The 23,351-nt window shown below is 44.7% G+C and overlaps 5 protein-coding genes across 9 annotated transcripts in view; 3 read left to right on the top strand and 2 right to left on the bottom strand.

Moving 5' to 3' along the window:
- LOC118120450 (serine/threonine-protein kinase Nek5) overlaps positions 1-329 on the top strand; it is a 13,701-nt gene extending 13,372 nt beyond the window's left edge. For all 3 annotated transcript variants that reach the window (XM_035175391.2, XM_035175390.2, XM_035175388.2), the window contains one exon: positions 1-329. This exon is cut by the window's left edge and continues 574 nt beyond it. The gene's annotated coding sequence lies outside the window, so the exon portion shown is untranslated.
- Positions 330-725: 396 nt separating this feature from the next.
- Positions 726-5,195, bottom strand: LOC118120451 (GDP-Man:Man(3)GlcNAc(2)-PP-Dol alpha-1,2-mannosyltransferase-like). Of its 2 annotated transcripts, XR_007034790.1 has the most exons (7): positions 5,062-5,195; positions 4,740-4,976; positions 4,068-4,270; positions 3,709-3,877; positions 2,476-3,098; positions 2,137-2,298; positions 1,823-1,964 (listed from the first exon to the last, which is right to left on the bottom strand). XR_007034790.1 is itself a non-coding variant. In XM_035175393.2 (6 exons), exons 1-6 carry the CDS (start codon positions 5,121-5,123, stop codon positions 1,681-1,683), a joined length of 1,578 nt encoding a protein of 525 aa, XP_035031284.2. In that variant the 5' UTR covers positions 5,124-5,195; the 3' UTR covers positions 726-1,680. The 2 variants fall into 2 exon arrangements, 1 of the variants encoding a protein (XP_035031284.2); XM_035175393.2 differs by lacking the exon at positions 2,137-2,298 and having other exon boundaries at positions 726-1,964.
- Positions 5,196-6,029: 834 nt separating this feature from the next.
- lcp1 (lymphocyte cytosolic protein 1 (L-plastin)) lies at positions 6,030-13,711 on the top strand. Of its 2 annotated transcripts, none has more exons than XM_035175398.1 (16): positions 6,030-6,207; positions 8,255-8,329; positions 8,424-8,572; positions 8,739-8,862; positions 9,030-9,162; positions 9,296-9,377; positions 9,460-9,625; positions 9,761-9,903; positions 10,020-10,115; positions 10,370-10,565; positions 10,656-10,734; positions 11,290-11,404; positions 11,539-11,672; positions 12,334-12,454; positions 13,072-13,196; positions 13,355-13,711. In XM_035175398.1, the coding sequence occupies exons 2-16, from the start codon at positions 8,263-8,265 to the stop codon at positions 13,485-13,487; spliced, it is 1,863 nt and encodes a 620-aa protein (XP_035031289.1). In that variant the 5' UTR covers positions 6,030-6,207; positions 8,255-8,262; the 3' UTR covers positions 13,488-13,711. The 2 variants fall into 2 exon arrangements, with proteins under 2 accessions (XP_035031289.1, XP_035031288.1); XM_035175397.1 differs by having other exon boundaries at positions 6,031-6,207; positions 8,249-8,329.
- Positions 13,712-13,939: 228 nt separating this feature from the next.
- cnot11 (CCR4-NOT transcription complex, subunit 11) lies at positions 13,940-17,796 on the bottom strand. The gene is made up of 7 exons (XM_035175301.1): positions 17,108-17,796; positions 16,459-16,623; positions 16,037-16,189; positions 15,564-15,766; positions 15,201-15,403; positions 14,836-14,932; positions 13,940-14,371 (listed from the first exon to the last, which is right to left on the bottom strand). The coding sequence occupies exons 1-7, from the start codon at positions 17,424-17,426 to the stop codon at positions 14,174-14,176; spliced, it is 1,338 nt and encodes a 445-aa protein (XP_035031192.1). The 5' UTR covers positions 17,427-17,796; the 3' UTR covers positions 13,940-14,173.
- Positions 17,797-20,769: 2,973 nt separating this feature from the next.
- LOC118120011 (cilia- and flagella-associated protein 57-like) lies at positions 20,770-22,239 on the top strand. Its single transcript, XM_035174565.2, has one exon. It carries the CDS (start codon positions 20,770-20,772, stop codon positions 22,237-22,239), a length of 1,470 nt encoding a protein of 489 aa, XP_035030456.1.
- Positions 22,240-23,351: the final 1,112 nt, after the last annotated feature.

Below are 23,351 nucleotides of genomic sequence, written 5' to 3'. Positions count from 1 at the left end.
TTTGATCAGAAACGTCCACGGAACCAGACGGAGCCTTCTGTCCGATACAGATGAAACGTAGCAGTACCACCGAATCTATGAGGGGGCAGTGTCGCAGGTAGTTTAAACGAGACATCCATAAGATACAAAGACATTTTTATAATGGCGAAATGTTTAGAGGATTGATAAGTTAAAATGTTTGGTGTCTCTGCCCTCTAGTGGATGTATTGCTTAACAACCATGCTAACGCAAAGGACACATGGAAGTATGTGAGCAGGGACGGCTACATGCTTTGAAATGGACGTATCACTTTTTGTACGTCCAGGCAGAATAAACAAGTCTTTACAGTGTCTCATTGATGTGTTCGGAATATGTTTGAATATATTTTTAATATGACGAGTCACAGTAAATGTCAAATTATTGATTCTCAGAGTGTTTAAACTCTAACTCTGCCTTTACTCAAATTACTCTGCAGCTAACAAGTTCATTTGAGTATTAGTCGTGTATCTATTACAGTATTTTTACATGATTTCTTTTTCTCAGTCAAACGAGAACATCAGTAGTAACGGCTCCTGCAAAATAAAGCTTCTTATAATTAACACATTAATCAGTTTCTCCATCACTCAGAAGTCAGTCAACATAAATCTCCTCCACAATAAAGCTGCTACTGATTATAATGTTAAATTATTTAATCAATAATTAATCGATTATTTTCTTGATGAATTGTTGGTTCATTAATGCAGCAATGATGTCAATACATGTTTTATTTTTACAAGTCTAAAAAAAAATGATGTCTCCACTTCCTCAGAAAACAAAGCCAAAATATCTTGCTGCCATCTTGTGGTTATGACATCATTTGCAATCGGAGCCAGTTCCCTACTGGTCGTGGAGTGGAGCCGGGGTATCGAGGTCCCGCCCATACACATTCTCAACCAATCAGGAGTCAGTCTCAGCTGTCAATCATGACGTCTCAGCCTGTTTTCATCAAATAACTGATTCAAACCAAACTGATCAGAAACACTTGATCAAACATCAGTGAGATGAGAACGACCTGAAACATCTTTACAAACATTTATTTAAAGTCTGGTTTGGTTCGTGTCCCATCTGCTAACATGGAGGAGGTTTATGACTAAGCTGGAATCATCAATTGTCTTGTATTTTTGGTCTCGTTTAAATAATCAATCAATTCTTGGCACAGTTGCTCTTTCAGCTGACTGATTATTCGCAGCAGCTCAGTTCTGCAACATGTAGTGAAGCCTGAACCTCACCTGATGAACTGTTAACCAATCAGCAGAGAGCACCGACTGATGAACCAATACAATCACTTTACTTCATCATTTACTTTCCAAGCTGCTGGTTGAATTCCATCGTCTCTGGTCGTCGTGTTTCCAGTTTCACTGCTGACGTCCTGTGTTGTTCTGTTTTCTGATAACTTATCACAGTGGATCAGAAGTTTAATCTCCGAGTGTCCAGCAGAGACTCGTCTTAACATGTCAATGTCCTTTTCTATTTGTTTTATTGGGGATGAGACACCATGTCAAAGTTTATTGTCAGTGTTGGAAGCCTGGTCTGTTTTAATCCTCACCCTAACAAGCAGAACAAATGAAGAGCTGCCCCTTGGTGGACACCAGTGGACATCAGTGGACACCAGTGGACACCAGTGGACATCAGTGGACACCAACTGGCCACGTTGGCTCCTCCTCATCGCTCCAGTTTACTCAGCAGAGGCTCCATAGCAGCGAGGAAACAAGCCTCAAACTCCCGGTTGGAGAATCGCTCCACTGAGCTGCGGGCGTTTCGTCGGATCTCCAGTCGAGCGGCTGGTGACAGCGCCAGGATGGTTTCCATGGCAGCGGCATAGCTGTCCTCGCTGTCGGCCAGGAACCCCGTCTGTCCACCCTCGTACGGCACCACTATGTCCAGCTTTGGACCTCCGGACTTGTGGGCGAGAACAATGGTGCCTGCAGCCATGCACTCCACCACAGCTGAGGACAGAGGGACGGAATCAAATCAACAATCCTGACCTAATAATACAAAGGTCAAAGGTGAGTCTGCATCAGGAGGGTTTATACAGGATTTAGACTCACAGTACATTTTATATAATCAAATAACTAATTATCAGAAACATGAACCCTTGAACATCAGTGTGTGAACTACCTAAAATGACCTATACTGCAGCCAGCCACCAGGGGGCGATCCAAACGCTTGGGCTTCACTTTTGGGAGCTGCCACGTCGTCCATCTTTATTTCCAGTCTGGTTAGAACCTGACTTCATGCACAAGCATCTGTCTTAAAGAACAGCTTGTGTTGGAGGAAGAACTGAAAGATCCAGGTCAATGTTAATATTCTAAATATGTTCATTCATATGTCAATTTGAAACAAAGCTTGTCGACCAATTATTTTTTAGTTTTTTTTACAATCTCACAAATCTCAGAATCCTTGTTCTGGTTGTGCGTCAGTGTTGTGATGTTTGATGAACACGGGTTCGATCCTCACCGATGCCAAAGTGTTGGTTCCACATGGTGTGCAGACCGATGGTGGCGCTCACCAGCTCCCGCTTCAGCTCCTCAAACGGGACGTTCAGTTTGAAGTCGACCCGGTCGGACACCCCCAGCTCCTGGCAGAGCCCCCGCAGCAGCAGCACCCTCTCCTCGTCCTCCTGGTTCCTGCATCCACCAATCAGCACGAGCCGCAGTGACTCTCTGCCCCCAGGCCCCTCCCCTTTCCTGTCCAACAGTTTGCGAAACGCTTGAATCTGCAGCCTGTGGTCCTTCTCCGGCCTGAACTGAGCCACTGACACCACAGAGTGACACTTCCTCTCTCCTCCCTCTTCCTCTCCACTCACCAGCTCCTCCCCCAGCTCCTCCCAGCCCTCCTCCACCTCGTCCTCCAGCGGTACGTCCAGGAAAGCCCTGACGTCGCAGGGCGGGTAGACGACGGTGGTCCGGCTGGGAGAGCGCCACAGGGCCAAGATGTGTCCCAGCGTCCAGGTGGAGTTCACCATTATGACGTGGCTGCAGGAGCCGGCCAGACCGTAGAGCAGAGCGAAGCAGCAGTAGTACACCACCTTCACCGCGCTCAGCACCGGGCTCCTGGAGATGAAGTCAGCGTTGTTGAACCTGGACAGAAGAAGAAGAAGAAGAAGACAGATGAGATTTAAGGACGGTTCAATTTATAAACCATCTTAAAGCACCAGGCTGACGTTTCAGTGTGAGAGGGGAACTGGAATCATCAGCTGTGATTGGAGGACAGGGGTTAGGTCACGCCCACACTGACATGTTTTCATTTTAAAACTAAAACATGACTGTTCACATCCACTGGTCATGTGATGTAAACAGGAAGTGTTAGCGACGCTTTGTATTCACCGCTGGAGTGGACGTAGCCTCTGTGTGTGGAGCCTCTGTGTGTGGACGTGTGTGTGGAGTGGACGTAGCCTCGGTGTGTGGACGTGTGTGTGGAGTGGACGTAGCTCTGTGTGGACGTGTGTGTGGAGTGGACGTAGCCTCTGCTGTGTGGAGATGTAGGGGCCTGGACATGTGTGGAGTGGATCGTAGCCTCTGTGTGTGGACGTGTGTGTGGAGTGGACATAGCCTCTGTGTGTGGACGTGTGTGTGGAGTGGACGTAGCCTCTGTGTGTGGACGTGTGTGTGGAGTGGACGTAGCCTCGGTGTGTGGACGTGTGTGTGGAGTGGACGTAGCCTCGGTGTGTGGACGTAGCCTCGGTGTTACCTGGGGTTCTGCTCTCTGACCACAGACAACATATCAGTGCTGACGGTGGGATAGTGGACGTAGCTCGCCACCTCGCAGCCGCCAAGGTAGCGGAAGATTGGCAGAGTGAAGGCGTAGCCCATCGAGTCCACGTACAGGTCAGGAACAAAGGCCGTCAGAGCCTCCCAGCCTAACACACACACACACACACACACACACACACACACACACACACACACACACACACACACACACACACACACACACACACACACACACACACACACACACACACACACACACACACACACACACGAAACATTATAAACATAAAGATTTGATATTTACTACAATAAGCAGTTCCTTCCTTGTGTTGTTACCGAGGAACATGGATCCGGCGCTCTGGCCCAGCAGACTGAAGTGAGGGTAAGACGTTGCCTCCAGCAGCGCGCGGTGACGCAGGAAGATGAAGGTGATTGGTCGAGGCAGCGTGACATTGAAACGCTGTCGGGCTCCTTCCAGAATCTGTTCAGCGGCCACTCCCTGATCAGCCGTGTAAACCACGAAGGACACGTCAGGGAACCTGGGAGGACGAAGGTCAACATTAACTCAGTTTAGGTCATTTTAGGAAGCAGGAAGATCAGTACTTTAACTTGTGATGGAGTATTTTTACTCTGTGGTATCAGTACTTTAACTTGTGATGGAGTATTTTTACTCTGTGGTATCAGTACTTTAACTATAATAGAGTATTTTTACTCTGTGGTATCAGTACTTTAACTTATAATAGAGTATTTTTACTCTGTGGTATCAGTACTTTAACTTATAATGGAGTATTTTTACTCTGTGGTATCAGTACTTTAACTTGTAATAGAATATTTTTACTCTGTGGTATCAGTACTTTAACTTGTGATGGAGTATTTTTACTCTGTGGTATCAGGATGTTGCTGCAGTAGAGTATCTCAGTACTTCTTTCATGTACTTTAACACTGAAGTACATGTCCAGTGTCCACAGACTTTGTCCCCCGGTGGACTCTGTCTGATGGAGACTGTACCGGAGCATGAGGACCCTCAGCGAGCTCCACAGGACCCGCTCCCCGCCTCCTCCGGCGCTGCAGTCCGGGTGGAAGAAGGCCACCGCCGGGCCGCCGCCGCCCTCAGCCCGGCTCTTCCTCCTCCGGCTCCTCCGGCGGCTCCGGAGCCACAAGCGGAGTCCGAGCAGCAGCAGGCCGAGGATCAGGGTGAGGATCAGGGCGAGGAGGCAGCAGGGAGCCGCCAGGGACCACAGCAACCTGCGGGGGAGATGGACACACTACCGTCACACCGGGGACAGACACCGAGGACACACACCGTCACACCGGGGACAGAGACACTCACCTCATGAAGTCACAGAAACACAGATGATGATGATGAACATGATGATGATGAAGATCCGCCATCTTTACAACACTACTGATGACGTCACAGCTCAGCTGACCCGCAGGCCTCGCTCTGATTGGCTGAGAGTTTGTTTACACCCACGTCAGCGACACGTGACTTTTATTTATTTATTACGACTTCAGTTACTCCAAACGTAAAGACATAAAAAATATACTTCATCTTCTAATCAAGTATTTAAACAGGAACTACTGCCAATCTACTGCTCCACAGTCCGTCCACAAGGTGGCGGTAATGGGCTTATAAGCTGGTTTGCCAACTGCCAATAAACAGAAGAAGAAGAAGAACAAGTTATTAATTTAGAGCAACAATAATCTTATTACATCCAGATGAAATAAATGTCTCAACTTCATTAATAACCACATTCTTTGTCTCTTCTGCGGCTTCACTTTAACCACATTTATCTTTATATGGAATTAAAGATAATTAGAATTTTTTTACTTCTACATCATAAGAATATTCATATCCAGTCCTCTTTCATTTATATATTTATTTATTTAACACACGTAGTAATAATAACATACACACACATACGGAATATATATAAATAAAAAAACACGCCAAATGAAAAGACTTTAAAAAATATATATTTGATGTATGTGTAGTTTATTTAAAAATCCCCAAACTAACTCTAGTTAATAATAATGTATTTGATGAGGCTACATTTAAAACACATTTCTGAGCCTGAGGAGCTGGAGCACAGGAACTATCTGAGCACAAGCAGCTGAAACTGAAAGACCATATAATATTATATATTGTGAATAAATGACCACTGACTGGATTACGTGGTCAGATTAGTTGAGTGATGGATGACGTCGACCCTCCTTCAGTGCGGGGGTCACCCCGACAGCAGCCTGTGTCATTGCCATATAAAGACAAATCATCTGTCATTCCTGTTTCTGAGGTGTTGCGTGTCACTTCCTTCCTCGTACATTTGAATACATGAGCTGTCACCCTGCTCTCGGTGCCTGTCGAGCAGCTCAGCAGCCAGAAGGACCGACCGAGGAAGAGAGAGACAGACAGAGACAGAGACACGGACAGAAAGACGACAAACCTCCACAGCCCAGCGGCCTCCTCGCCTCCCAGGTAAAGACATCTGAGTTCAGGTCTGATCCAAGCAGGTGTTCCCTGAAGGCATCACCGAAACATGAGACTTAAATTCTTACTTTTAAATTCTTATTTGTGTGGAGACGGAGGGAAGAAAAGACAAAGAGAGAAACTGTTGTTTCACGAACGATTGTACAGATGTTTCCAAATCAAAGAGTTGTCTCCACCTTCTGCTGCTCACAGATCTGCATAAAACAAACCGAGTCAAATGCACAAACTTAAAAACTTTCATCGCTCATGTTCTTTAACTTCATGTCGTTTGACTTTGTGCAGCTTTGCACCAACAATGAGATCCGAGCAGTTAGAGCGGCAGCGAGGCCTGCAGGAGGAAGGAGAAGTTAAACCTCTGCAGCAAGCTGAAAAGGAAGTTTGTGGTCAACTTCACTTCAACTGCAAAAAACCAAAAATCCCTTTGAGGCAGCGAGATGATGAACAGAAACTCAGACGTCAGCCGAGCGGCGTTTCATTAGAGTTTATTCAATTCACTGTTTGTTGAAAAAGCACGAGGAGCTGCTGCTCGAGCGTTAGCGTCCACGTGAGGTAGAGAAGCTCCAGATCTATTTTAATGTCTGAAGTTGATTCATAAAACAAACCGGTTTCAAATCAAGATTCAGTTTCTTTACTCAAGTTTTTATTTTTATTTTCTGCACATACCACAGAGAATATTGTTGTTTTCAATCTGCAGGAAACATGTTCACAAACTGTTCCTGAGTTCTGAATAATGAGCAGAACAATATGTCTCCGTGAAGTCGACCTCTGATCTTTAGCAGAGCACACGCCTCCACTTCCTCCACATGAAGCTAAAATACCTACGCTTCCATCTTGTGGCGATGACGTCACCAGCAGTCGCTCTGTGCAGTCGTGATCGTCGAGCGGTATCGAGGACCCGCCCATTCACATGCTCGACCAGTCAGGAGTCAGTGTCAGCTGTCAATCATGATGTTTTTATATCATCAAATAACTTGTTAAAACTAAACTGATCAGAAACACAAACAAACATCATCACTGTTCCTCCTTAAGGGGGGTTTCTGTTCTCGTACACCACATACACACACTCTCACACACTCATACACAAACACACACTCACACACACTCTCTCACACACACACACACACACACACACACAATCACACACTCAATCACACACACACACACACACACACACACACACACACACACACACTCACACAATCACACACACACACACACACACACACACTCACACAATCACACACACACACACACACACACACACACACACACACACACCACACACACACACACACCTCACACAATCACACACACACACACACACACTACACAATCACACACTAATCACACACACACACACACACACACACTCACACAATCACACACACACACACACACACACACACACACACACACACACACACTCAATCACAGTCTTACACACACACTCACACACACTCACTTCCTCCTGGGCACTGATCATATGATGATGAATCATTTTCTGATGAATTTCCGCTGTAAACGGACTCGTTCGATCTTCTGGAGATAAACTGATGTTTTGCTCCGTAGAGAATCAGCTCAGTCTCGTGGATCAACCTGAAAGTTCATCATATCTATTTTGTCATAGATGATATATTATTATTATTTATTAATCATATAAGTGTGACCTCAGTAAATTGTGGTTTTGTCTGTTTGTGAGATCCAGTGTTGAATCTAACGTAGAGTTTTTCCTCTCCACAGTGGGAACTGTTGGGTTCCTCTATAAAATGTTAATCTATGTAAAGTGCCTTGAGATAATGTATATTGGGATTTGGCGCCAAATAAAGTTGAATTGAATTCTGTCCACATACTCGTCCAAGTTACCTGTGCATTAACACACACACACACGTCTGTCAGACAGGAAGTGCAGCAGAAACAGGAAGTGAGAACTGTTAGTTGTTTGCATCACAGCTCAAAATCAGGAGCTGTAACTTCCTTCTCTCAGGTCGCTCGTCCACGTTTAAACTTCTAAATTATGTGTTTGTGTCAGTTTCAGGTTCCAAGATGGACGCCCCCGCGCAGATCTCTCCAGAGGAGCTGGAGGAACTTAAAGAAGCTTTCGCAAAGATCGGTGAGGAAAACAAGAGCGCTCACACAAATCTGTTGTTTTATTTGTACTATTTAAATGAGTCTGTGACCTCTGACCTGTCGACCTCTGTCTCCAGATGTGGACAACAACGGCTTCATCAGCAAGCAGGAGCTGAACGAGCTCTTCAGAGCCGCCAACCTGCCGCTGCCCGGGTACAGGGTCCGAGAGATCGTCCAGGAGCTGATGAAGAGCAGCGAGCAGCTCACCTTCAGCGAGTTCGCTCAGGTGAGGGCACAGGTCAAAGGTCACACGCTGTAAACACAACATCACTGGAATCAGATCCATATTTACCGTTCATCATCTGGACAGTTTTTAATACAAATACAAAATCTGAGATTATCTACCAACAATAATCTACAGACGTTCTCTGTTCCTCATGTTCCACCTGCAGATCGTTCACGGCCTGAAGAGCAGCGACGTCGCCAAGACCTTCAGGAAGGTCATCAACAAGAAGGAGGGGATCTGTAACGTGGCAGGGACGTCCGAGCAGTCAGGCACCACACACTCCTACTCAGGTACACACACACAGACACACACAGTCACACACACACACACACACACACAGCTGCACACTGATTTAAAATAAAATAAATCTAAACATGAATAAAAGGTGATAGTTCAGAACTTCAGCTTTAATTTCCTGTTACTTACTGACACTTTATTTCCTGACGTTTGTCTTCAGAGGAGGAGAAGGTGGCGTTCGTGAACTGGATCAATAAAGCTCTGGAGAAAGACGTCGACTGTAAACACGTCCTGCCGATGGATCCCAACAACAACGACCTGTTCACGGCGATGGGAGACGGAATCATTCTCTGGTACGTTTTATTTTCAGGCTGATTGAACTGAAACTGTTTCATCCAGGCTTCATCCTCCAGGAACCATGAGTCCAGTAGAAGTTAAGATCAGTGTTTTGTTCTGTGTCTCTGACCGTGGACGTGTTTCCCTCAGTAAGATGATCAACCTCTCTGTCCCCGACACCATCGACGAGAGAACCATCAACAAGAAGAAGCTCACACCCTTCACCATCCAGGTGAGGACTCCTCCTCCGTTTGATCTGAACACGGTAAAACCTCCACAGCCTCTCAACTGCTTTACGTCTGGCGTCTCCTCAGGAGAACCTGAACCTGGCTCTGAACTCGGCCTCGGCCATCGGCTGCCACGTGGTCAACATCGGAGCTGAGGACCTGAAGGAGGGCAGGCAGCACCTGGTCCTGGGTCTGCTGTGGCAGGTCATCAAGATCGGACTGTTTGCCGACATCGAGCTCAGCAGGAACGAAGGTGTGTCTTTGTAATATAATAATTCATGTGTCGCTGACTTTATAATAACTTGTGTTCTGTTCATTTAATTATAACTTTTGTGTGTGTGTGTGTGTGTGTGTGTGTGTGTGTGTGTGTGTTTGTGTGTGTGTGTAGCTCTGATCGCCCTCCTGCGGGATGGAGAGAGTCTGGAGGATCTGATGAAACTCTCACCCGAGGAGCTGCTGCTGCGTTGGGCCAACTATCACCTGGAGGAGGCCGGCTGCAGCAAGATCAACAACTTCAGCTCCGAGATCAAGGTTCACACACACACACACACACACAGTTTGTCATCTGGCTTCCTTGTTTCCTCAGTTAAACTTCAGTGTGTAGCTGTTGTGTGTGAAAACATTTTCTCACTGTGTGTTTGTTCCAGGACTCGAGGGCGTACTACAACCTCCTGAACCAGGTGGCGCCGAAAGGAGACGAGGAGGGAATCCCCCCCATCGCCATCGATATGTCAGGGCTCAGGGTGAGAGGCTACGAGATCACACTCAAATGATATTCATAATAATTATTATTATAATATGTAATCATCCAAAACATATGAAAATAATACGATTTAGAATGTATCCCTTTTCAGAACAAACAGACCCAGAGAAGCTGGACTTTATATAATATTATATCTTTAATCGTTTTTATCAAACTGATTCTACAAAGACTGGATCTTGACACGATGTCGCTGGAATGAGATACAGTGATTTGTCTCTCTCGTCGTCCCTGCAGGAGAAGGACGACCTGCAGCGAGCCGAGTGCATGCTGGACCAGGCCGACCGGCTCGGATGCCGACAGTTCGTCATGCCGCCGGATGTCGTCAGAGGAAACCCCAAACTTAACTTGGCCTTTGTTGCTAATCTGTTCAACAAGTACCCGGCTCTGAAGAAACCAGAGAACCAGGACATCGACTGGGGCTCCATCGAAGGTTCAGATGAATTCTGATCTTCTACAAACCTCTGATCACATGACCTGAGCGTGTTTCCTGTGTTATTGAATCACTGATGTTTTCCTCCAGGTGAGACCAGGGAGGAGCGAACCTTCAGGAACTGGATGAACTCGCTGGGCGTCAACCCTCGTGTCAACCACTTATACGTGTAAGAACGACCACAGCTCTTCTTCTCTTGTTTTAGTGTGAAATTACTCATTTACTGAGCAGCAGCGCCCTCTGCAGTCACCTGTGGGACGTGCTCGAGGAAAGGTCATGTAACGTCGCATTCTAAGGGTCGGAATAAACCTGCTGTTAACTACGAGTACGCAAGATCGTTTGGTGCGTGGGGGTTAACATCCTCAGAAATTAATGCGGCGTGTATGAAAGATGCAATACCCACAGAATAGGTCGGGGCAGTAGCGAGTCCTTGACATGGTCATCAAGAAACGTCATTAGGACAGTTTAGAAGACGAGCTGTGACCAGTGTTTGATGTGTCGTCGCTTTTTCTGTGTTAATGTTAATGTTAGTCAAATGTTGATCTCCTCGGGTGTCGCCATCTTTGTTTTTGTTTGTTTACTGCACGCGAATCCGACGTCAAAGATAGCGCTCTTCAATCTTCAGTCGTGTAGTGCCCCCTACTGGAATCATCCAGTAACACGTGTAGTACCAAAGCAAGTACGTGAACAGTAATGACGCAATGATCTGAAATGTGTGTTCCAGAGATATTGACGACGCGCTGGTGATCTTCCAGTTGTACGAGAAGATCAAGGTTCCGGTCGACTGGGATCGAGTCAACAAGCCTCCGTATCCGAAGCTGGGCAGCAACATGAAGAAGGTACGACGCGGTTTCACAAAAACAAAGTGGAAGTCACATGTTCCGTCCAGAATGAGTTGACAGAGGAAACTGTTAAAGAGCAATTTGCAGGTTTTAAATCGACCAGATCCTAAAAACATTTGTTTGTTTGGTAGCTGGAGAACTGTAACTACGCAGTGGAGCTCGGCAAGAAAGAGGCCAAATTCTCTCTGGTTGGCATCGCTGGTCAGGACCTGAATGCTGGGAATCGAACCCTCACCCTCGCTCTGCTCTGGCAGCTGATGAGAAGGTAACAACACCTCGCTGCTGCCCCCTGCTGTCCTGTCACTCATCCGGTTCCACCTTTGACCAAAATAAAAAACGACCAGAAGAATCTTTAAAGACTAAGGAATTAAAATTGTTGGATTAGATTAATTATACTAATTTAATAAATGATTTAGATTAACTATAATAGATTATTTTGATTAGTTATTTAGATTGATTATATTAACTAGAATATTATATATATTAAGATTTCTTCAAATAATGACATTAGATAGATTCATTATATAAGGTAATAAGATTTTATAGATTAGATATTAAGGTTGATTAGATTAGTTAAACTTAATTAATTGGATAACCAAGGCGACTGGTTTAGTTTGTACTTGGTGGGCGGGATTAGGAGGCTGCCTCTTTAACAGCCTTGTAGCGCCACCTTCTGACAAAACTGGGCTGCTGAGATTTTTGTTGTTGGAAACATTACTGAACATAATTAAATCAAATAAACATCAGCAGAGCAGAGATCCATGAATATCGCACAGTATAATATAATATAGTAATAATATAGACATAATAATATATATATATACTATATATATAGTATAATAACAAGTATGGTGGTCGACGTCAGTGTTTGCTAAAGGGCCCCTCGGCAGATGAGTGTTCATTGTGGTTGTCGGTCTCTCTGTCAGATACACCCTGAACATCCTGGAGGACCTGGGCGATGGACAGAAAGTGACGGACGACACCATCGTGTCTTGGGTCAACCAGACGCTGTCACAGGCCGGAAAAGCCACAATCTCCAGCTTCAAGGTGCCGACGGCTACTCACACACTAACTGCTCTGATCAAACATCGTGTGTCCTTTAACTCGTCCGTCAAATTCATCTCAACATTTTCACCAGTATTTTATTTTCTACTTATGTTACATCTGTCATTTAAACCAAATACAGTTTAAACTGATGCTCAAAGTTCACAGATATTTTAACTAAAAACAAGAGAAGGTTTTCTAACTAAACGTGTGGCTCTGGTTGTAAAGCTGCACATGTTGAAACGAACATTTCACTTAACAGATTCACAGCAATATATGTGAAATTTGTCATTTTTACCTTTTTTGAAAAACTATTGAATCTAAATTAGTATGTTTAACATCGAACGTCTAGATGAATTTATGTTTCATATTTTGATTTAATATTTAAGTTTATCTTCAATAATTTTTTTATTTAAAGGTAAATATAACAGTTTACAAATATTGCAAAGTGATATATATAAATCTGGTTTAAAAAAGTGATTTAAAAAAACATCACTTTTCATCACGTTTGAGGTAAATATGGTGAAAAGATATTTTCAGCGTTTGCAGCTTCATCATGAGATTTGGATTGAATTCATCAGTGTGTGTGTGTGTGTGTGTGTGTGTGTGTGTGTGTGTAGGACAGTAAAGTCAGCAGCAGTATGCCGGTTCTGGACCTGATTGATTCCATCCAGCCTGGATCCATCAGATACGACCTGCTGAAGATAGACGACCTGACGGAAGACGAGAAACTCAACAACGCAAAGTAAACACACTTTTAAAAAAATGATATAAGCACATTCAGCACGAGGGGCGGAGCATCGGTTTGAAATCCATCTGATGAAAACCAGTTTGTCTTTGCTCTGGAGTAACATCCAATCAGAAAGCCTCAGTCCTTACGCTAACAGTCATCACTGTTTCTAGGTACGCCATCTCCATGGCGAGGAAGATCGGCGCCCGGGTTTACGCTCTGCCCGAGGACCTGGTGGAGGTCAAACCCAAGATGGTGATGACGGTGTTCGCCTGCCTCATGGCACGTGGCATGAAGAGAGCGTGAAGGGACACTGTCCGTCACCTGGAGGACACATGGGGGGCTCGTCCTAATCTAAGGTCCTAAAGTGTTCTGGAATTATCCGCTAAAATAAAACGTTTTCTACAGGTGAAATAATCTGATTGGTTCAGTTAAAATCACAGAAAAACAGACGCTTCTTGTTTCAATGTTTGTCTCTGTGGTTTAAAATCTGAAACTTTCTACGCAACAAATAAACAATTGAACATGAAGAGCTGAGTCGGTATTCGTTTGTCTTGTAACAGCTCATTCGATCGCAGCCTGGTGGTCACACACACACACACACACACACACACACACACACACACACACACACACACACACACACACACACACACACACACACACACACACACACACACACACACACACACACACACACACACACACACACACACACACACACACACACACAATTTGATAAAAACAAGACGACGAGCTGAAAGTCAAAAACTCTGTTTAATAAGAGAAAAGTAGTTTTTCCAAAGGAACGACAGAGCAACTGGTAGAAAATGAAAAGCTGAATCGAGTCCGTCAATTTTTAGGTGAAGTTCAGAAGCTGAAGAAACTAAACTACATATTTACAATATTCATTCTCAGCTGAGTCGACGGCTCCAGTTTCTGTGAAGATGTTTGTCCCTTTAACTCGTTTTAAAAAGGTTTGTGTGGCAGCGTTATTTGGTGGGTTTGGCCTCAGTGGGGTTTTCTCCAGTGTCCAGCGTCTTGAGGAGGCGGAAGAGTCCAGCGGCTTCGCGGATGCGGCTGAACTCGATGCAGAAAGCCTGAACCTCGATGAAGAGGTCCTGCACGTTGATGATCTTGTTTCGGATCAGAGACTGAAGGAAGACGCAGACGAGACGAACCAGACGATTCTGAAAGAAACAACGGGAACACGACTCGGTGTCAACGAAACCAGTTCACCAGCAGATCAGAGGAGACAGTTTCAACCAGTGACTGAATAAAGATGGACAACAAGCTGCAGTATAGGCTTCCTCCTCCATGTTAGCAGATGGGACATGGAACAAACTAAAAATAAAATCTTCTTATCACACTGATGTTTGTTCAAGTGTTTCTGATCAGTTTGGTTTGAATTAATAAAAACCAGTGGAGACGTCCTGATTGACAGCTGAAACTGACTCCTGATTGATTGTGTGTGATTATAGGCGGGACCTCGATTCCACGATCACCACTGACACCAAATGACGTCATCACCACAAGATGGCAGCGTTGGTTTCAGAGATATTTTAGTTTGCACAGCAGAAGAAGTGGTCACATGTCGTCCATCTTTATTTACGGTCACTGATCATCGTCATGTGATTGAGGAGCGACATCGTACCTGCATGTACTTGTCTTTGATTTGCTCGCAGGTGGAGATACAGTTGGAGATGTAGAGGTGGATGAACTCTGGTGGCAGATCGACGGCTGTGGTTAACCTGAGAGACGACGAGGAGAAGGAGATGATGGATGTTTATCATTGCTTTAGTGTGTGTGTGTGTGTGTGTGTGTGTGTTCTGTGTTGATCAGTGTTTTATGTGGAAGATTCATGACATCACAACAACCTTGCAGCTAATCACAGTCCAGTGTGATATGAAAACTGAAGCTTAAACATGATACTAATATATTCCCAGAGGACACAATGGGGAGGCCGGGATCGAACCGCCAACCTGCGGAGCTGCAGGACGTGGTGAGGGACGGACTCACCTGTTCACCACCTCCATGGAGTGCAGCGACATGTCCATGTTGACGAGCACGGAGAAATACTCTGTGATCTGAGAACTCTGCATCAGCTTCAGCAGCATCTCGATGGCCACCAGCGGGTTGTTCTCCACCAGGTCGGGGAGCTTCGCCGGAGACAAACCGATGTGATAGACCAGCTTCAGGTCCTTCTCCAGCTCGGCCAGCAGCTGGACAGAGGGGGAGAGATTAGAAGTATCCAACAGTTACACTACAAGAGAAATGAAAACAACACATCTGCAGAAGTAAATTTCAAGTTCCTTGAGGGAGAGAGAGAGAGCGAGCAAGAGACAGACAGAGAGAGACAGAGACAGACACACACACACACACCTGTGACTGCTGCTGGGCCGACAGAGGACTCTTGAAGGCCTTGGACATGATGCGTTTGATTTCCACGCCGGTGCTGTTCTTCACACACATGGAGCGGTCCCACTGCACACTGTGGTCCGGCTCGGTGGGGTTCAGCCACGCCAGCTCGTCCTCGCACACGTGGAGAGGAGGCGGCGGCCGGATGAACTCGGGGCGGAAGTGACCTGAGAACAGAGATACGTCGCCACGACGATCACATTTAAAATCACTGAAAGTTACCATCAACACGCCGGGAGCACGTTACTGAACCAGTTAGTCTGTAAGACCTGAAACATTCACTGTGTGTGTGTGTGTGTGTGTGTGTGTGTAGCAGAACACTTACATTCAGGCTATAAATAGAATTCTGAGTTTGTTTTCTTTTTAACAACTTAACCATGAATCCAACAAAAAGTTTTATTTAACTATAGTTTTTTTTCCTCTCTGTTCACACTCACTCTCCAGTGGAGGGCGGGGCCCCGTGACCAGAGACTCGATGATCTGATTGGCCACCGAGCTGTCGAATCCCGAGTTAGACGAATCAGGATCCGGGTCGTTCAGGATGCTGGGGAAACTGGCCTTGCTCTGAGTGGGCAGCTCCGACTGACGCTCTGCACGACACACAAACACACGTTTGCTTTTGGTTCAGAGTTATTATCTATATCAAGGTTATGGGAAAATTATTAAATATCAAGACTCAATTAGATTTCTTTGTCATACAGGTTTGACAGCTACATGTTAGGAATCAGATATTATTTGACACTAACACAAATGATCAGATAAAACCATGACACCAGTCAAACTGAGTCCAAACACATGTTTGTCTACATCGGAGATTAAAGCCTTTAAAAGAGTGAGACTCGGTCTGCGTGGGATTCACCTGCTAACGCCAGCTGCAGCCCGCTGATGTCGATCGACTGGGGCATGTTGCCCACATCCATGCACGACACCTGTCTGGGCGTCTTCTTGAAGAGATCCCGAGGCGGCGCCAACATCAGCTGCGACAGGAAGAACTTCTCAGGCTGTGTGATGGGCGGTAGGAAGCCTGGAGAGGTCACATGTCAGAAAACACATGGGATGGAGAACTGGTGTAAACTGAGGTCAAGAATCAGCAGCAGCTTTCAGACATGAACTGGAGTCCGCACATGTTCCTGAAATGTTCTGGATGTTGTCCTGTCTCCTGCTGCTCTACAGGCTCCGCCCCTCGCCTGGATGTTCCCACATGTTCCTGTTGTTGTGATGAGTCGGACCCAACAACCTGCTGCTTCACAAACACCAACTACACAACATGTCAGGACAACATCATGTGTGGAAACATCTTTACTGTTGCAAAGGCATCTGGCACCTTTAATAAGTTTAACTGAGATATAATTGTAAACCTAACTCGCACCTAACCTTGAACTAGAGCTAGTCAACTAACCCTGACCTGAACTTAAACCTGAACCTTGGAACATGTCCTCACCCTGACCTCTCCTGGTGTCCCCGGTGGGACAGTAAACAGAGGTCGGGACCCCGGAGCTCACACGTACCGGACAGCAGCTTCTCCGGCTCCTCCCCGGCAGGTGCGGGGTTCAGCAGGTGAGCGAACACGGCGGCGAACGGGTTGGCCGCCAGCGGCTCGGTGCGGTACATCTCCCACAGCAGGTAGAGGGCGGTGAGCCGCTGCGGGGAACTGGGCAGCAGGTCCGGCTGCTGCAGGAGCATCACCAGCACCGAACCCACCCGGAAGTGCTCCGCTTTCCCGAAGTAATGGTGGAAGTGTGTGGACAGACTCTCGAAGGTGTTGGTGCAAGCCTCCTCCGAGATGATGCTCAGCAGGTTGGACAGTTCCTTCGGGGCCAGAGTCATGGCTCCGCTGGCAGAGGTCGGGGCGGAGCGCCGGGGTTTTAATGAGTCATCCCGGAAACCAACAGATAAATCTCCCGCAAACAACTGATCCCGCAAACTACGAGCTGGAGACCATCACACGAGTTAGCAGCGAGTTAGCTTAGCCTAGCAGTGCTAACGGCTAGCGGCGGAGCGGACATGGCGGAGCGTGACGAGTCTGCGGGATAAATCCACCGGGAACCGCTCGGTGGCGTCATACGTCTCCAGCACCGACACGCACCGAACTGTGACGCTCCGTGAACGCGTTCAATTACCGTCACGCACACGAGGCTCTGTTAGCACCGAGGTTTGAACCCTCTCACGCACTGCATTATGGGTAGCGTAGTAAGCTTATCCTTCCGTGTTCCACAGAAGACCCGCCTCTATTGGCTGACCTCGACATTCTTCTGTAAATCGGACCAATCAACGGTTACAGCCCTAAATGTGAGCCAATCAGAGGCAGGACAGAGGCGTGACTTCCTCTGTAACGGTTAAAAAAAGCTTCCGGAATCTTTTATTGTCAAAATTAATAAAACAGCGATTTTTATATTTGTACCTTAAAAAAGATTTAAGGTGATTCATAGGTTTTTAACAAATCTAGCACTGATATATTATATTTTACTTTATTTGAGATTTGTTTATTAAAATAAATATGTGCAGATGTTTATTTTTGAAAAAATGATTTTATAATTTTTAATGATACAAACATTTTACTTTAATTCATGAACATGTGTTTTATTTGGATTCTTGAAGTATGACAAAGTTTAAGGGAATTATTTGTTATTATTAATAAGTTGTTGATGATTCTTGTCAGCTATAAATGTTTTACAGTATTTTCAAAATAAAAGCCCCAGGTGGTTATAAAACCTTACCAAGGAGCCCGAATAGAGGCTGGGTTTTCAAAATAAAACCCCTCCCAGATGTTAACAGGAGTATTCATTTCAACACATTTCAGATTATTTCACCAAGTTGCAATTTGAGATAATTTATAATACCAATACTTTTATTTCAGAATAACTTTGATTTAAGATTAAAGAATAAGGATTAAAAAATAATTTATTTTTAATGTTATTTTGATTCAAGATATAAATTCATGTGTTTGATTCTTCACACTCGACTGGAAAGTTTTTACCAGCTTCTGACCAATAAATACCAAAACAACAAAAACAGTCACACAAACAATCATTTATCAAAAGATCAATGAGCCTCATTCATCAACACTCATGCAGTTTTTACAAATATTGTCACCAATGTTTTATTTTTACTTCAAATCTGAGATCAAACTGTTTTTACTTCAATTATAAGACAAGTATCAACTGGCACACACACAAACACATGGAATTCATCAACATAACACAGATACGAACAATTCTGCAGTTTAAGAACGCGTCACGAATCGGACATATACTTTTCTTAGAAAACGTCTAAAGAAGATATTGGTGAATGAGGCCCGATGTTCTTTCAGTGTGGTTCACTTTGGAAAACAGAGTTTCTCCAGACGTCATGTTCTGTACCAGGACATAATGTTGCTTTAATGAATTGTTGATGGAGATATGAGCTCGACTGAGATACAAACATGTTTATGTACAAACACTAAACAAAACTCCAGTTGAACATCACTTCTTTCAATCATTAAACACTTTTAATGTAATAATGTAATATCATAAACAGCAGATAATGTTAGCGTCAACATAACTGAAGGAGAAACTATATTTTCACATTTATACCTCAAGTTTTTTTTACTAAGAAGTAATTGTAAGTAGTCTTTTAAACTCATATTCACCCTGAAAACAAATAAATGTTGGTGTTTGACAACTGAAGTATAACTGTTTTTCTGGATGAAACTCAAATTATTTCTGGTCCTGGTGAGATTCAACCTCCAAAACAACATTATTCCACACTGGTTAAAGGGAAAGTTCACACAAAGCAAGGCTCCATTATCACCTCAGTCAACAAGAGTCCACAAGGGAAGATTTGGGTCAGGTTCTCACACGCACGCACGCACGCACACGCACACACACACACACACACACACACACACACACACACACACGCACGCGCACACACACACACAACCGCACGCGCGCACACACACACACACACACACACACAATTATGGCACAATAATATCCCCTCTATCTTAAATGGCCACAACAACCACAATCCTCAACACCTCCACTTCAAACATTAAAGCATCTTGGTCAAAGTATAAAAAGAAAAAATACAAAGAACCAACAGAAGATGAAAAGTCAGTTAAATATCATCATGCAGGCAAACACTGTAAACTTCAGCACTGGCAACAGGTCCGACATGTCCACTGGGGGGGGGGTGTTCAGCTGAGGCAGGAAAATAAAAAAGGCTCAACTTTAAATGTGTGTAAATAAATGTTGGTTTTTAATCAGTAGGTCACTGAGGGAGGCAGCGCGATGTGAATCAGCTTTAACACCAGTGATGTGTTAATGTTTGAGTTTCACCACGATGGCAAAACATTCTGACTTAACTATTATTATTTTTACTTTGGTTTCATTCACACAACACATTTCACAGCTTGGACAACAGAAAAAACTTCATTTATAAAAACAATCCAACACGAAGCTCGAGATGGTTCTGTGCTGCAGAGCTGACGACCAATCAGCATCCACCCAGACACGTGGGTAGTACTGCACTTTGCCACACGTTCATCCATTAACTCTTTGATTTCTGTTTGTTTTCAAGGACGGGCATCACATCAGTGTGTAATGGGGGGTTGTGTGTTTATAATTCATCTAAAACTTTCTTATAAATACACACTTTAGTACAACTCTTACATTGGACTATAGACTTTGCTGTTTGATGTTACTGTATTCTAATGATTTATTTTGAATATAGGACGAATCCCTTTTATGTTTGAATGTAAAATTACAGCTTTTACACTGTGTGTATGTTCTTGACCTGTGATGTAACAGGAAGTTAAGGGTTAACTAGGTGGTGGTCTAGTGGTTTGGTATCTGGGCTTCCAAATGGAATACAGTAAGGTTGTGAGTTCAATCCCTTTGGCTGTTGTCATTTTGCCACTGAGCATGGCACTTAGCCCTGAGGTGCTCCGGGTGGGCTGTCCCCTGCTCAGAAGATCAAAGGTAGTAACCAGTCACAACAAAGTGAGAAATCACAGGCTTCATCAAAGACATCTCCAAAGCAAAGTAACCTTAACAGTGCTTTAAAATGATCAAAGGTTGTAGGGTTACTTCACCTTGACTTTAGTTGCCACCGTCCATTAAATCAAACAGGAAGATTCAGCAGCTCAGCAGTTCTCAGAAAGACAGACCGATAGCGATAGTGATCAACGATGGTGCTCAAGAAGACAAATGGGCATAATGTTAACATGGAGGAGTTGAAAGCTGAGCTCCGGCAAATAAAAAAAGCTCTCGGCTGTCAGGATAAGAAGGTCAGAGAGCTCACGACCCGGCTGGAGACTGAGACTGAAGACAAGATGTTTCTATCACACCAGAATAAGTATCTTTCAGCCGAGATTAAGAAGATGCAGACCCGGCGTCTGGGGAAGAAAAGAGAGTTGGATAACCTGAGAGACGCCAATGAGCAGCTTCCTCGGGCACAGAAACCGTTGACTGCTGCTCAAACGACTGAAGCTCAGACTGTGTGCACCGCTCAGCATCAGTGTCAGGGAATGCAGGATGAAAACGAGATGCAGCTTGAGTCCACAGATGACAAAATTCAAACCCTGGAGAAGCTGATACAGTCATTAGAGGCCACGCTGCAGGAGAAGACTCAGCAGCTGGCTCAGTGTCTGGAGGAAGCAGAGCAGCAGAGCCATGACTTTAAAGAGATCATGAAGCATGCAGAGGAAGACGAGGTGAAGAAGATCCACGAGATCAAACTCATGACTGAGAAGAAGCTGCAAACAGAAAAAGAGACAAACATAAAACTGAAGGCGGAAATGACCATCATGACTCAAAGGTTCTCAAATTTTCAGAAGCATTTTGATGAAAAGGGCACTGAGATGTACACGTTGAAGCAGGAGAAGCAGCAGCTGCTGGGTTTGACCCGCTCACAGCAGAGTGAGATCGAGGACCTGAAGGAACAGAACGAAAAGACCAGCCAAGAAAAGGATGGCACCATCTTAGGCTTGAAGCAGAAGAACCAAGAACTGGAGGGTTTGAGGTTTATTCATGATTTAAAGTTTAGCGAGTTGAAGAAGCAGTTCGAGCCTCAACAAGACGAGATCAAGGAGAAAAGGGAGAGTATCGGACAGCTGCAGGAGAAGCTGAGGCAAACGGGCAACAACTACAATACTCTGACACTGATCACGTCCGACCTGAGGCTCAAACTAAAAGCAGAAGGGACAGAGCTGCACAATGAGATTCAGAAAATGAAAAATCTGGAGACACACCTTCAGCGGCTCAAGTCAGACCTCCATAACTGTGTTAACTTCATCCAAGAGCCGAAGAAACTGAAGGACAGCGTGCTGATGATCTACGCCCGCTACGTATCGCAGACTGAAAGGCAGGAGATAAGCAACGTAGACAGAGATGCTCAGAGGGCGGTATATCGCCAGCGTGATTGCCTTGAGAGGACCATCAACAGTCTCAGGATGAGGCTGGCTAAATCTGCTGAGGAACATCAGAAAATCTACACCAGGATCAACAAGGACAACGTTTCTATGATTAAAGAAATCAACGAGCTGCACATAGAGTTGTGTTTGTTGAGGACTCAGGTTAAAGATGGCAAAGCTCAGCTGGCCCTGAACAAGAAATCCAACTACTTAAGGTCCCAAGTCAGAGGCAGGACCCAAAAATGAGCCCAACATGAGGATGTGAGTAAACCCACTTCAGCCACGTCCTACAGGAAAGTCCAGTTCAAGTTGGAGGGCTGAAGATACAGTTTGTATATATTGTACATGTACTGTTTGAGACACATTTATATATTTAAAGACATAATAAAATCAACTCAATTGATAACTTTTTGTGTGCGTGTCGTCAATTCTCATGTGAGAAAAGAAACTCGGTGTGGATGTGAATAGACCTAAACCACAGATTTCATTCTATGTGGCAGTTTTTATTTTTGTGGCATGCAATAAGTTTGTGTCGTACATATTCAAGCTTCCTGGTCCTATAACCATCTGGGGGCTTTTATTATTGAAAATCACGCCGCTATTCTGGCTTTTTATCTCAATTATTTATTTAAATGTACCGTTATATTATGTATTATTTATTCATGTTTCCTGTGGAAATGACCTTACTGCACTTTGCACCTGCAGTAGCTCCTCCCCTCACACTGCTGAGCGGAAGTTTAGTGGGAAAACGCTGCTGTGCGATTATATTATTTTCTTTGTTAATTGAGCCGTTTATGTCATAACCTGCGGTGCATATTGTTTATTCTATTATGTCATCAAGCTGTTCTTGTTTTCATCGCTAATATAAGTTTTATAGTCGTTGCAGGAAGTGTTTTTGGCGTCCCGCCCTGTCATGTGACCAACAAAGTGCTGCAGAGAGCTTAGTGAACATTTCCCACAGTAAATACTGTTATTTTGAATGTTGAGGACACACACACACACTTAATATAATAGTTGCCCCATACTTGTCAGTGTCGAGTCACATTATTGTTGTTAAGTTTGCATTTCCCCGCGTTCGTGAACTAACTAGCAGCCGACTAGCAAGGTTTCCATCCACAAGGATGTAGAGGAGGAGGCCAGTGGGTCAAACCAACCAGAGTTTATCACTGTTCACTCACACTGACGCTGTTGAGTTGTCTTCCTGATTGTTAACATGAGGTGAATGATTTCAAATTAGGAATTAGAAAATGAAGGAGGAACATCCGCTTTGTTTCACACAACGTTTTCCCATGTGAAAACTAGGGAACTGAAGTTTGATGTGTCCCAGCCTTTAACTTTTTACTGCACAAAACAAGCGT

The sequence above is a fragment of the Hippoglossus stenolepis genome, chromosome 13, assembly GCF_022539355.2.
Source record: "Hippoglossus stenolepis isolate QCI-W04-F060 chromosome 13, HSTE1.2, whole genome shotgun sequence".
Classification (NCBI taxonomy): domain Eukaryota; kingdom Metazoa; phylum Chordata; class Actinopteri; order Pleuronectiformes; family Pleuronectidae; genus Hippoglossus; species Hippoglossus stenolepis.
This window is presented reverse-complemented; position numbering and strand designations above follow the sequence as displayed.

Bases quoted from the DNA above. Each gene is read 5' to 3' on its own strand.
- LOC118120451 (XM_035175393.2), bottom strand. From the start codon at position 5,123: ATGGCGGATCTTCATCATCATCATGTTCATCATCATCATCTGTGTTTC. The intron at 4,271-4,739 runs GTACAGTCTCCA...TCGTCCTCCCAG, and splicing joins CTGAGGGTCCTCATGCTCCG to GTTCCCTGACGTGTCCTTCG. The intron at 3,878-4,067 runs GTAACAACACAA...TGTGTGTGTTAG, and splicing joins CGCCGGATCCATGTTCCTCG to GCTGGGAGGCTCTGACGGCC.
- lcp1 (XM_035175398.1), top strand. From the start codon at position 8,263: ATGGACGCCCCCGCGCAGATCTCTCCAGAGGAGCTGGAGGAACTTAAA. The intron at 9,378-9,459 runs GTGAGGACTCCT...GCGTCTCCTCAG, and splicing joins TCACACCCTTCACCATCCAG to GAGAACCTGAACCTGGCTCT. The intron at 9,626-9,760 runs GTGTGTCTTTGT...GTGTGTGTGTAG, and splicing joins CGAGCTCAGCAGGAACGAAG to CTCTGATCGCCCTCCTGCGG.
- cnot11 (XM_035175301.1), bottom strand. From the start codon at position 17,426: ATGACTCTGGCCCCGAAGGAACTGTCCAACCTGCTGAGCATCATCTCG. The intron at 15,404-15,563 runs GTGTGTGTGTGT...CCCTCTGTCCAG, and splicing joins CGGCCCAGCAGCAGTCACAG to CTGCTGGCCGAGCTGGAGAA. The intron at 14,372-14,835 runs GTACGATGTCGC...TGTTTCTTTCAG, and splicing joins TCAAAGACAAGTACATGCAG to AATCGTCTGGTTCGTCTCGT.
- LOC118120011 (XM_035174565.2), top strand. From the start codon at position 20,770: ATGGTGCTCAAGAAGACAAATGGGCATAATGTTAACATGGAGGAGTTG.